This window comes from Lampris incognitus, chromosome 2 (assembly GCF_029633865.1).
Source record: "Lampris incognitus isolate fLamInc1 chromosome 2, fLamInc1.hap2, whole genome shotgun sequence".
NCBI classification, from domain to species: domain Eukaryota; kingdom Metazoa; phylum Chordata; class Actinopteri; order Lampriformes; family Lampridae; genus Lampris; species Lampris incognitus.
In genome coordinates this window covers 32,366,720-32,377,655 of record NC_079212.1, presented here as the reverse complement: position 1 = coordinate 32,377,655, position 10,936 = coordinate 32,366,720, and the positions used below count along the sequence as shown (strand labels likewise).

Genomic DNA, 10,936 nt, shown 5'->3' with positions numbered 1-10,936 from the left:
TGATATTGCGATACTTTATTGAGCTCCGTGGGGGAATTCTGCTCTGTAGTTAACCCATCCTAGCTGTGTAGCTAGCAGCAGTGGGCAGCTGCCATGCAGCGCCCGAGGACCAACTCCAGTTCATCTTGCCATGCCTCAGTCAGGGGCACAGACAGTAGTATAAACTCTAACATGCATGTCTTTTTGATGGTGGGGGAAACCAGAGCACCCGGAGAAAACCCGCTGCACACACGGGGAGAACATGCAAACTCCACACAGATGACCTGGGATGACCCCCAAGGTGGGACAACCCCGGGGTTTGAACCCTTTATCTGAAGATGATGCATCGTGCTCTTGGTTGTGTTCTTCCCCATCTTCTTCAGATGCAGCTTGTTCCTCCTGGACATCTGAAAAAAAAAAATCAAATCTTTGACCTATTGGGCACTGAAATGTGCACTCATGGCTTCAGCAAAGAGAGAACTGGGGGTACCGTCACCTGCGGCACCTATACAGCCTCTGACTGCATCCCCCATTAGTAAACAATGTTTTCAAGAAATGCTTATTTTGTCTGAAATGTTGTTTAATTTGTCTGTAAACTTGATTCATGTGTGGGGTCACGGAGGGGAGATGCTGTACATGTACAAGAACGTTTTAGTTTTGTCTGAGTTCAAACAGTACTACATAATCTCAATTTCTCATTGTGTGTGTGTGTGTGTGTGTGTGTGTGTGAGTGAAGACAATCTTTGTAAAATGGTGGTGTACATCTTTCATGGAAATATGAACAAAAGTGATGTTTCCTTTTTTCTAACGTTGGGATTACTCTAGGTAGCCATTAAAGTTCAAGTTGAAAAAAAAAGGATCATTTAGTGTTTTTTTTTCTGCTGCTAAACAGTGGCGGATCATTTTTGACCCGTAACACAAGAAACACATGTACCGATAGTTTTAATGGTCACTAGAACATCTGGTGTTGTGATTTTTTTTTTAATGTATGTGTTACTAAATGTACCAAATTTACAATGCAGGCATCTTGTTTTGCAGCCTTGTGTGCCGGAGAAATGCACACAGGTAAATCTCTACCACAGGATAAATCCCTTCTTTTAAAGGGCGTAATTCTAGACTAAAGAGGAAAAATAAAGGCCATAAGAGCAACATTCCCACAAAAACAGACATTGGGAGGGTTTACATCTTTTAATTCACTTTGATGCTACATGGTCCATAATGGCTGCTTTATTATCTTCTCACGACTACATTTTTGTTAATAACTTTGCCAGTTATCTTTTTAATTTGGTTTATTTCTTTATGTACATACAAAACAGTATCCAATTTTTTTTGGTGGTTACATCATTAAGTGATTGCATGTGTGGTCTGAAGCGCGGATGCGGTTTTTAAAATTGTAGTGTATTATTCACAGGTCAGTCCTCCTTCCTAACCGCCCACACCACCAACAATATCTGCTCCCTCAGAAATAAAATCCTTTCATACAACTGAACTGGCTTACATGGGCTCTGGATAGCCAAGACAGTGCAACTGCATCATCTTAGTTATCAAACCACCACCAAGCCTGAAAGGAAACAACGGGGGAGGGGGGTAAAACATACACACAAACCGATAAACCAGACTCAAGATGGTCCCTTTTGAGAAGACAATGATAATTATTTTTGTTTTTGCAATATAATTCCAACACACACAAAAAAAAGAGACAGAATAACACTAAATCCAGGTCATTCCATGCAGAACGCAGAGTGGACACTTCAATATAGTGCATTTGGATATTACAAACAGAAGCATCGTGGCTACATGATATTTAAAAAAAATGCTGTAATACGCTTTAAGACAGAAATACTATAATACTCAATGGGCAGAATTGAATGAGTACAGTATAAATCTATGGTTTTAAATTGTATTGTTAAATACCGTTATATACTGTCAACGTCCAAGTTTGCTTTGCATAACAAGTCCACCAGTTTACAATAAAGGGTGTGTGTGTGTTTGTGTGTGTGGGGGGGGGGTGTTAGGTCTTTTATCCATTTTTTTGCTCTCAACCTGAGGAAGTCATTATCAACAGCCTGAAAACTTGGACATTAGGTGGGCCAAAGTGATACCTTGAACTCAACTGCTTAATAACAGCTACATTAAAGCACAAAGGAGAAAAGTACATGTGATGAATTTTAAATCTACAAATGACAAAAAAAAAAAAAAATCTGCTGCACATTTGTTTTTTTGATCTGCAAGATATTTTATAGATAACATGAATTTCATCTACCATCTTCTCCATTTTTCCTTGTGTCAAGAAATCTTATGACAGAATTTGAATTATTTCGAACATCCCCTCCACCATTATTCTAAAACTCAACTGCCTGTAATTCACCATGTGATCTCCTCCCTTAAAAAGACAAAAAAAAAAAAATCATGGCTTCTACTGGCTCACATTTTTTATTCAGACTTTACATTATAGAAGACAGACTTAGAGTTTGAATCTTAGGTTTTCCACTGATCCCTTGCATTTCCCCCCTCAGAATCAAATGGAAGAAACATCATCAGCAGAGGACATTCTCCTCTGATGCATTCTGGGCAGGCAACAGGGAATCAGCAAGAGACCTCAGACATACAACCAGAGCAAAGCCACCCTCCTCACACCATGAAATGTCATATGTGCAAGTTAGAGAAGATGGCAGGGATGGACGGAGAGAACAGAAGAGAGATGGCAATTAAAAAAAACCCAAACAAACAAAAAAACCAAGGCAAGAGCTGTGACCACAAAAACTCTATTCTTACTCATGTTTAACTTGCCTTCCTTCATTTTCTCTGTACATGATAAATAACTTTCAACCTCTACTCCACAAATCTGTGATACTGATTTAAATGCTAAAAAAAACCCTGATAACAGAAAATAAAAACAAACAAAGAACAAGAAGACATCTCCATTGTTGTTACTGTTGTCTGTCCTTCCATCTGTCGATCACTGTGCTCTGTCCATCCGTCTGTCTTTACAGGCCTAGCTTGCCGATGATGACTCCAATGACAAAGAAGAGCACGCAGAAAGCCAGGATGCGGGTGTTTAATCCTTCCTCCCTTATACCAGAGGTGGCCATAGCATTGGGGGAGGTAGAGGAGGGGGTGGTGGAGTGAGGAACGGCCAATGATGTCACCTTTCTCTTTCGCAGTCCATCATCCTCCTGCGATACAGAGAGCAAAGTTGAAAGGTTAGGGGTAAAGCCACATCCCTAAATAATGGCTTTTATGAAGGCCCTGTCCCCACATTCAACCACCAATTGGGATGACTCAGGATTTTACTGCATCACATAGAAGAAAAAAAGTCTGCTCCACTTTGTTAGAGCATACAGGTTTATCTTCCACCCAAATGTTCCCATCAATACAGCCAAACCCCACCTGACTGGGATTAGTGACATCAATTAGCACTTGATTAATAGGAACCTTTTGAATGTAGACAATTTTAATGCAACTCTTATTTCATGCACTTTTCAACACAAAGTCATTAGGAAAGTCACAGCAAAACCTGATTGTGTTTGAGTGTTCTTCCACTTAACAGCCCCTTTTTTTTATTAAGATTTCTTTAAGTGCGGGAATATCTATACAATGTTGTCATGAAAGACAGGCTTATAAAATTAAAGTACTCTGCAGAAAGCTAAACAACATTTGACTTCCATGCCTGCTACACTGTCAAATATCTGGTGTCCAGGGATGACACCAAAACAGATTAAATGTTCATTACCCCAGAGGCACTTAGATTAATATGATCATAGTTTGTTTGCAGTCAATATCCAAATCCTGAATGCTACTGTACTTGCTCAATCCAATGTTACTGTCCAGCAGGATTTTCCCATGAAAAAAATAATACAGCATTTTATATCTTCACCACAGTTGCTCACTGCAGAAGAATATGGCAGGCAGTGGAGATTTTGAAGAAGACATGAAGTTGTTGTGGCAAACAAGCAGATATGGTGGTCCCAGCTTGTAGAAGACCTCATACAATATCGACAGCTACAACTTGTGTTCAAACACGTTGTTTTTGTTGGGTGGAGGGGAAAGCGTTAACACAATAGCTCTGGCAACTCCAAACGGCTCTCTTGAGATTTGGAGGGCTCAAACACCAATGCAATTACCCTGTATCACTAGTTGTAAGCAAATTAAACAAAAAGGCCCATCTGCAGGATTGTTGCCTTAAGGATTAAGTTCATTTTACCCTATTTCTGCTCACTCCGGTTTTAAAAAGGGAGGGAAGAGAGGGACAGCAGAGTTTGCTGAATTTATCATCAAAGGCAACCAGTTTTACCATCCTGGAGATAGCAGAATGTTTCAGGACAAAAGAGTGAAAAAAAGTGAAGTACCTCTTAAAACGAAAAAACAAAATACAGGGCCCATCCCATAGCATTTTCACCCCAATCAATCACCCATTGATGTGCACTAAAATAAAAAAAGAAAAAGTAAAAAAGCATTGCATTCTGACACAAACACCAGTGAAGGAGAGTGCACTATTCAGTCACCTCCCTCAACTACATTTGTCTGCTAGTCCAACCAGCAACCCAATCCCAAATCCAGCCTCTACCCTAACTCTAATCATTGTACTGCAACTGCAACATTAGCCATTTAGTCAACTCCGATTCATTTCCTCACCCTGATCTGTTTGTTCTCTTCCCGTAGCCTCTGCACCTCCATCTGCAGCCTCCTGCACTCCTCGAGGATCTTCTTCACCTCCCCGTCATCCAGGGAGGCGCTGGCAGACTTGGGCAGGGAGTGCTCCGTCTTAACAGAGGAGGACACGGTTTGGTACTGTTCACTCTCATGCTGCTGAGGAGGATGGGAGTGGGGTGGTAGAAGAGTGGGGATGAATGGGGTGGGGGGTGGAGACATGCAGGGTGGGATGGGAGTAAGGAAATAGAAAGAAATCGTACAGAATGATTTAATGAGAAAAATAAAAAGTGAACTTTCCAGCAATGTGTCACTGACAGATGGCAGCTTTAGATGCAAAGCACCTCAATGAACCTGGCTTCAAAGTCGCTCACACAGAATGACATTCAGTCTAACATTTAGCACATATATGTATATTTTCTACACCCCATTACAATACCCTCTGGACCTCTCCCTAATATTATACCACTTGGCCATTTGCCAATTGCCATGCAGTTTCATTCGAGGTAGGTTTCAGACACGCTATCCACAGATATGCAAGATGTACTCTATCACCTTTAACATGCTAAAACAAATCAATCTTTTGATAAAAGTTATTAAGTATTTCTGATTTGTCAGCTTGCTTTTCTGGGTTTTTGGTAAGCTAAAAATATCATTCAGATGAATCCCTGTGCTTGTAAAAATCAAAAGGAAAGAAAATAAATTAAAAAAAATACCAAGCAAAAATGAGACGACCAAGGTGCACCATGCAGTACGAATACTTTTTGCAATTGAGGGCAGGGGTTTTACTTACAGTTTTGTCATTTTCTAACGGCATTTCAAACGAACATCTCAATTTTGAATCCATTAGCTCCTCGGGCTTGGCCTCCTTCCACTGCACAAAAGATGGGGGGGGGGGTAGAGAGAGAGGGGGAGAGAGACACACACAAAGATACAGAGAGGAAGAAAAACAGTTTCGACTGTTAAGGACTCAAATGATCAGGTATGTACCCCATTAAATAAGATCAAATCTACATTACACGATGGATGAAAGGCATTTATCTTTCTTTCATGCGATTGTAATTAACGATCTATAAGTCAAGTTGCATACAACCTCAAATGCATGAATATCAGCACATGCAAAAGAAAGCTCCTGTCTCTGAAGTAACTTAAACCTGCAGTGCCGAAGTTTTGTCTCCATCTTCTGGCAGTGATCACTTAATTACTTCTCTTCTTGAAGTGCTCTCCAGCGAGGAAAAGCTAGACCAATGGTTAACCGCGTTCGTCGTCTCCGTCAACTGTTTTTTTTTTTTTTTAACTTTAATCCTTCCTCTGAATGCCGAGTTTTATTTTTCTCTAGGGCATCAGAAACTTTTCTTGGATGCTACTTAGGTTTTTCCGCCATAGCCTCCATACCCGGAAGCTTTCTTGCAGAAAGCCTTGAAGGCAAGCCAATTAGAGGCATGCGAACACTTTCATCACATGGAAGTTCAGCTCTGGCAAAGCAATCATTTCTGGCTGATGTAAAACGCATCACCTCCGGTGCGCCAGCATGGGAATGTCGCCCCTGACACCAGATTTAAAACTCCATTATACTGTGAAGTAGAGATTTTACCTGGCGATGACAGGCTTAATCATCATTGTATGAACTCGTCTTGATGCATGCTCAATAATTACATTACAGTCATTTAGCTGACGCTTTTATCCAAAGCGACTTACAATAAGTGTATTTAACGTAGGAAATCAGGAGAACTACTAGTCATCACAGGTGATAAGCGCATCTTCTCTCTAAACAAGCATCTAAGAGCAAAACCAGTGCTCAAGTAAAAGTGCAGGAAAGAGATTTTTTTTCTAGATGAGTGAATACAATAAGCACTTAAGAGCAAGTAACAGGGTAGTAGTTCTTGAAGAGGTCAGTTTTCAACCTGCGCCAAAAGATGGTCAGTGACTCCGCTGTCCTGACATCAGTGGGGAGTTCATTCCACCACTGTGGGGCCAGGACAGAAAAGAGCCGTGACCGGGTCGATCGGCAGCAGGGGCTGCAGAGCAAAGTGGTCGGGCGGGGGTGTAGGGCTTGACCATGGCCTGGAGATAGGAAGGAGCTGTTCCTTTCACTGCCCTGTAGGCTAGCACCAGAGTCTTAAACCGGATGCAAGCAGCTACTGGGAGCCAGTTTAGGGATATGATATGGGGAGTTGTGTGGGAGAACTTAGGGCGGTTGAACACCAGATGAGCTGCAGCTTTCTGAACAAGCTCCAGAGGTCTGACGGCCGATGCCGCGCCAGCAAGGAGGGAGTTGCCGTAGTCCAGCCGGGAGATGACCAGAGCCTAGATGAGCACCTGTGCCGTCTCGTCGGTGAATGGGCGAATCGTCCTGATGTTGTAGAGGAGAAATCTGTAGGAGCGAGCAACCGATGCAACGTTTGCAGCAAACGACAGTTGGTTGTCCTCACACCCAGATTCCTCGCAGCCCGAGATGGCGTCACCATGATGTTGGCAATGGTGATGGCCAGGTCTCGGTGCGGGCAACCTTTCCCCAGGAGGAACATCAGCTCTGTCTTGTCCGAACTGAGTTTCAGGTGGTGTGTCGTCATCCACCCCGAGATGTCAGTCATCTCGGAGTGGATAATCCAGGTAAGAAAATCAAAAGAAAATCTCCACCCCTCCAATAATCCAGGTAAGAAGTATCTGTCAATAAATGTCGTATCCAGATAAACTGAATCAACCTTCTTTGATTGTGTGAACTTGTTTGGCAAGGGCTTGGATGTCACGGACATTCATTTATATGTTAAAGTCCTGCACTCTAGCTTTAAGAAGAAAAATTGCTCTACACTATCAACGATTTCCTTGTGTTTTTTACTTTCTGCAGTGCATTATCAATGGTACACCTTTGCACCAGGTGTTACAAGTGTTAGAAAACACCTGCATACACATTAGCAGTACATTACAACAAACACAAGGACACAGGGAAGAAGAAGATTACATGTTTCTGGAGGACAGATGCCTCAGACAGCTCTCTTCAACAAGTCAATTTTGTCATCCAGCACTTGAGAATAATTTACTTGTCAAGAACTCTTACAAACAGTGAAAGTTGTCTTATTTTCATAGAACTAACATTCTATGTTGGTTCAGTTACTCACCACTCCCTCCATATCAGTCATGTCGCAGGGAGCCACCATGGACTGCACCATGAATTTGTGTTTACTCTTTTCATTGGGGTCGTAGTCAAAAGGCTGTAGCATAACTGTACACGACAGAAACAGAAGAGAGCCTGAATGCTAGGGCATGTCCATATTGCTGGATAGAACCGCTGACAATTATCACACAACAAATGTGTCACTGCAAACTTGACTAATCTACAAACTTACCAATGAACATCCTGAATTTCTATTTTGCTGCCTGTCTGCTCAAAAACTTCCTGAATCAGTGAAAAAATTATAGTAGCTTTCAACCAAAAATGATGTAGTTGAGTCACTACTGCTGTTCTCTATAACAGCAATGCAGTTTTGCAGCCAGTTGGGCTTTCTAAGACATTTTGTTACTATCCAAACATCAGTATAATAACAATAATAATAAAACAAAAATCAAAACAACAACACTCAAATGAATTAAATTTGTATTTTAGAGGACAGGTCCTATGTCATCTCATTTTGTTGCGTAGGCTCTTGCCAAAAATGGGACATGCCTTTGTAAGCCTCAACATTATGGTGCCTAATGGCCAATATGGTACTGTACACAGATACACTGAACCCAGGATGAAGGTCTTTTTCTAGCAGATTAAAAAATATATATACACTAAAGGGGGTGGCTGAAAGCCGGGCACAGCATGAGCTAACAATAAAAACGTGCTGGCTAAAAAACCCCAATGATATAATAACATTTAAAAAATGCCAACAGACCTCCATCAAAAACCTGCTTTGTTTTTTTTTTTAAATTACTTCAAAATACTAAGAGTAAATAAGTAATTACAAACCAGAAACATTGATGGAGGTTCCAGCGTCGATGATACCACTGTTAGGGCGCACGCAGTATCTACGAGGTGCAGTCGTCTTGACTTTAAAACAGACATTTCTTTCTGTGGGGTTGCTGAGCCTCAGTGTGGCAGTGACAACGTCTGTAAACGGGCCTGGAGGATGGACACAGAGAAACATGTGCTGGCATTAGGAGCTGCAGTGTATGTCTTTTTCACAATTGCCAAGCAGTTATTTAGCAGCGTTAGTTGGTAGAGGTTTTTTTTTTAATAAAAAACTTACATGGCATACATTTATAATTTCAACCAAAGTGGGGGATAAAAAAACCCCAGCACATTGCACATCTGTAAGATTAAATGTCTGACATATGAACAGGGATGTGAAGGGGTATGACCAGAGAATGTCTAGAGCTGCTAATTGTAAACATTGCACATTAAAACTCTGGAAATGGCAAGAATGTTCAGGCTTTGGATTCATTTTTTTCACACCTCACCCTCAGCCCAAAACACACGCATTGGATAATGTAGCGCTTCTACTATTAGAGGGTTTATAGAACATTGATATCTTCAATTGCATATATATGTGTGTGCGTGTGTGTGTGTGTGGGGGGGGGTAACCTCAGATCACCCTTCACCCTTCTGAATGTCTTTTGGTTCAGACTTTTTACATTTCAATGGCCACAAATTTCACATATGCAAACCGTTTGAGCATGCAAACTGATAATGTGTAATTTCGATCCCTCTCACCCCCCAGAAACGTTATCTGCTGCTCCAATTTGTTAATGAGGGGTGCTATGTAAATCGTGTGCATCGGCACCTCAGTAGATACATGCACCTTTAGTTTCTTTATCTTTACCTACATAGGCAGTAGAGCTCTGTAGACAGCCTTCTGTTGAGCCTTCTCACATCACTGTCACCTGACCCAGTTCTACAGCAGTTTCCACACCCTAGCCAATAATTTCACATCTACAGAAATAGTTTCGTTTTTACTCCTGGCCCACCCACTCAGCTAGGATTTCCGCGACCATTGCGGCCCGGATACAGAAAAGCTGGTCAGGAATTCAGATTGCACAGTTACAGCAGACCCCCGAATCATAGCTCGCTGATTAGTATTATCATTAAACGAATAGGAGCAAGGTAAGCCCCTTATCGTGCCCCCTGACCGTAGAAAATACTAGAATAGTCCATTCTTACTAGTCGGCTGCTGCAAATGTAATGATGAAATGCAGAGGAGTGTTAAACATCACAACGTTTTTACTCTCTACACACATACATGGAGCACAGTTGGCAAATCCCTAGATTGTACAAATTGGGCGGAGGGGTCTGTCTTAATGGTGCACTGACAACTGGTTCCGTTAGTTAGCATTAGCTGCTTAGCTTTAAGCTATGTGGCTAGTTAGCATCGTTACACAGCAACGCTTCATCTGTCACCGCCACACAGGACAGCCGAACGGCTGACGCATCGAAAAGGGTTATGGCGTTATTTTCACCAACGATCAAAACAAGCAGCCATCACAGAGGTGAACTGGAATGGTAGCGATTGCGGCTTGTGTTTAAGATAGTTAGCTAAGGTTAGCTATTCCGCGTTTAGTTACTCGCAACTGCAGAGCCACAGTGCCGTAGGGCCCTGCCCTCTTTCCTCTTACCTCTGAATTTCAGTTCGTTGGCTGGCTCCAGCACTAGGACTTGTTCTGGTCTGGCCATGTCCCGGAGCGTCGGGGTCCGACTCTGTCGTGATTACGAGGACAATGATATACTAACAGTTGTCGTCGGTAATTGAAACTGCCTGCCGGAGATGTGTAGAGCCAATCCTCGGTTTTGCAGAAGGGAACGAGGGTGATTACAAATGCACTTGGACTGCCAACGACAGCTGGGGCTAGCGCGCTAATGCTAACGGTAGTGGGTAGGTGAGGAGAAAAGGGAAGGGCCACGTACTACGTCACGTGAGGGGGCGGACTCCTTGGAGATGTCAGCAGGTTGTGGAAAATGAAATTCACATCAGCGTGATTACAAGTTACGTGTGTGTAGTTGAATAAACGTAATTGCATCTGATCACAAAACAAATAGCATACTGCAACCATCATATCCCCTTGAATCAAATATTCTGCCGTGGTACATTAATAGGGGCTGCAGTGATCTGGACCAAGGTATTCCCTCTTGAAGCATCGCCCCACCACGACTGACCGCAATAACTTCCCAGTATCAGTGACATGATTTGACGGACATATTAAAAGCGGTTTTAGTGGTTGTCAGCTGTCACCCTACAGTGTCACCCACACTATAGACGAGTCTAACCCCAAAGTTAACTCCTGTTCTTGTTGATTCAGATATCTGGAGTTTAAATGCAATACGGCTAGC

At 42.2% G+C, this 10,936-nt stretch overlaps 1 protein-coding gene across 2 annotated transcripts; it reads right to left on the bottom strand.

Annotated features, from left to right (window-relative positions):
- Window positions 1–1,156: 1,156 nt before the first annotated feature.
- LOC130106970 (vesicle-associated membrane protein-associated protein B/C-like) lies at window positions 1,157–10,476 on the bottom strand. 2 transcript variants are annotated; one of them, XM_056273341.1, is made up of 6 exons: window positions 10,225–10,476; window positions 8,582–8,734; window positions 7,749–7,852; window positions 5,423–5,503; window positions 4,615–4,788; window positions 1,157–3,155 (listed from the first exon to the last, which is right to left on the bottom strand). In XM_056273341.1, the coding sequence occupies exons 1-6, from the start codon at window positions 10,280–10,282 to the stop codon at window positions 2,967–2,969; spliced, it is 759 nt and encodes a 252-aa protein (XP_056129316.1). In that variant the 5' UTR covers window positions 10,283–10,476; the 3' UTR covers window positions 1,157–2,966. The 2 variants fall into 2 exon arrangements, with proteins under 2 accessions (XP_056129316.1, XP_056129317.1); XM_056273342.1 differs by having other exon boundaries at window positions 4,615–4,785.
- Between the last annotated feature and the right edge of the window lie 460 nt (window positions 10,477–10,936).

What these genes read in the sequence shown, in the direction of transcription:
- LOC130106970 (XM_056273341.1), bottom strand. Translation starts at nt 10,282, where the DNA reads ATGGCCAGACCAGAACAAGTCCTAGTGCTGGAGCCAGCCAACGAACTG. An exon ending in CAACGAACTGAAATTCAGAG is followed by an intron (nt 8,735 to 10,224) that starts GTAAGAGGAAAG and finishes TCCATCCTCCAG; the next exon opens with GCCCGTTTACAGACGTTGTC. An exon ending in CGTTAGAAAATGACAAAACT is followed by an intron (nt 4,789 to 5,422) that starts GTAAGTAAAACC and finishes CATCCTCCTCAG; the next exon opens with CAGCATGAGAGTGAACAGTA.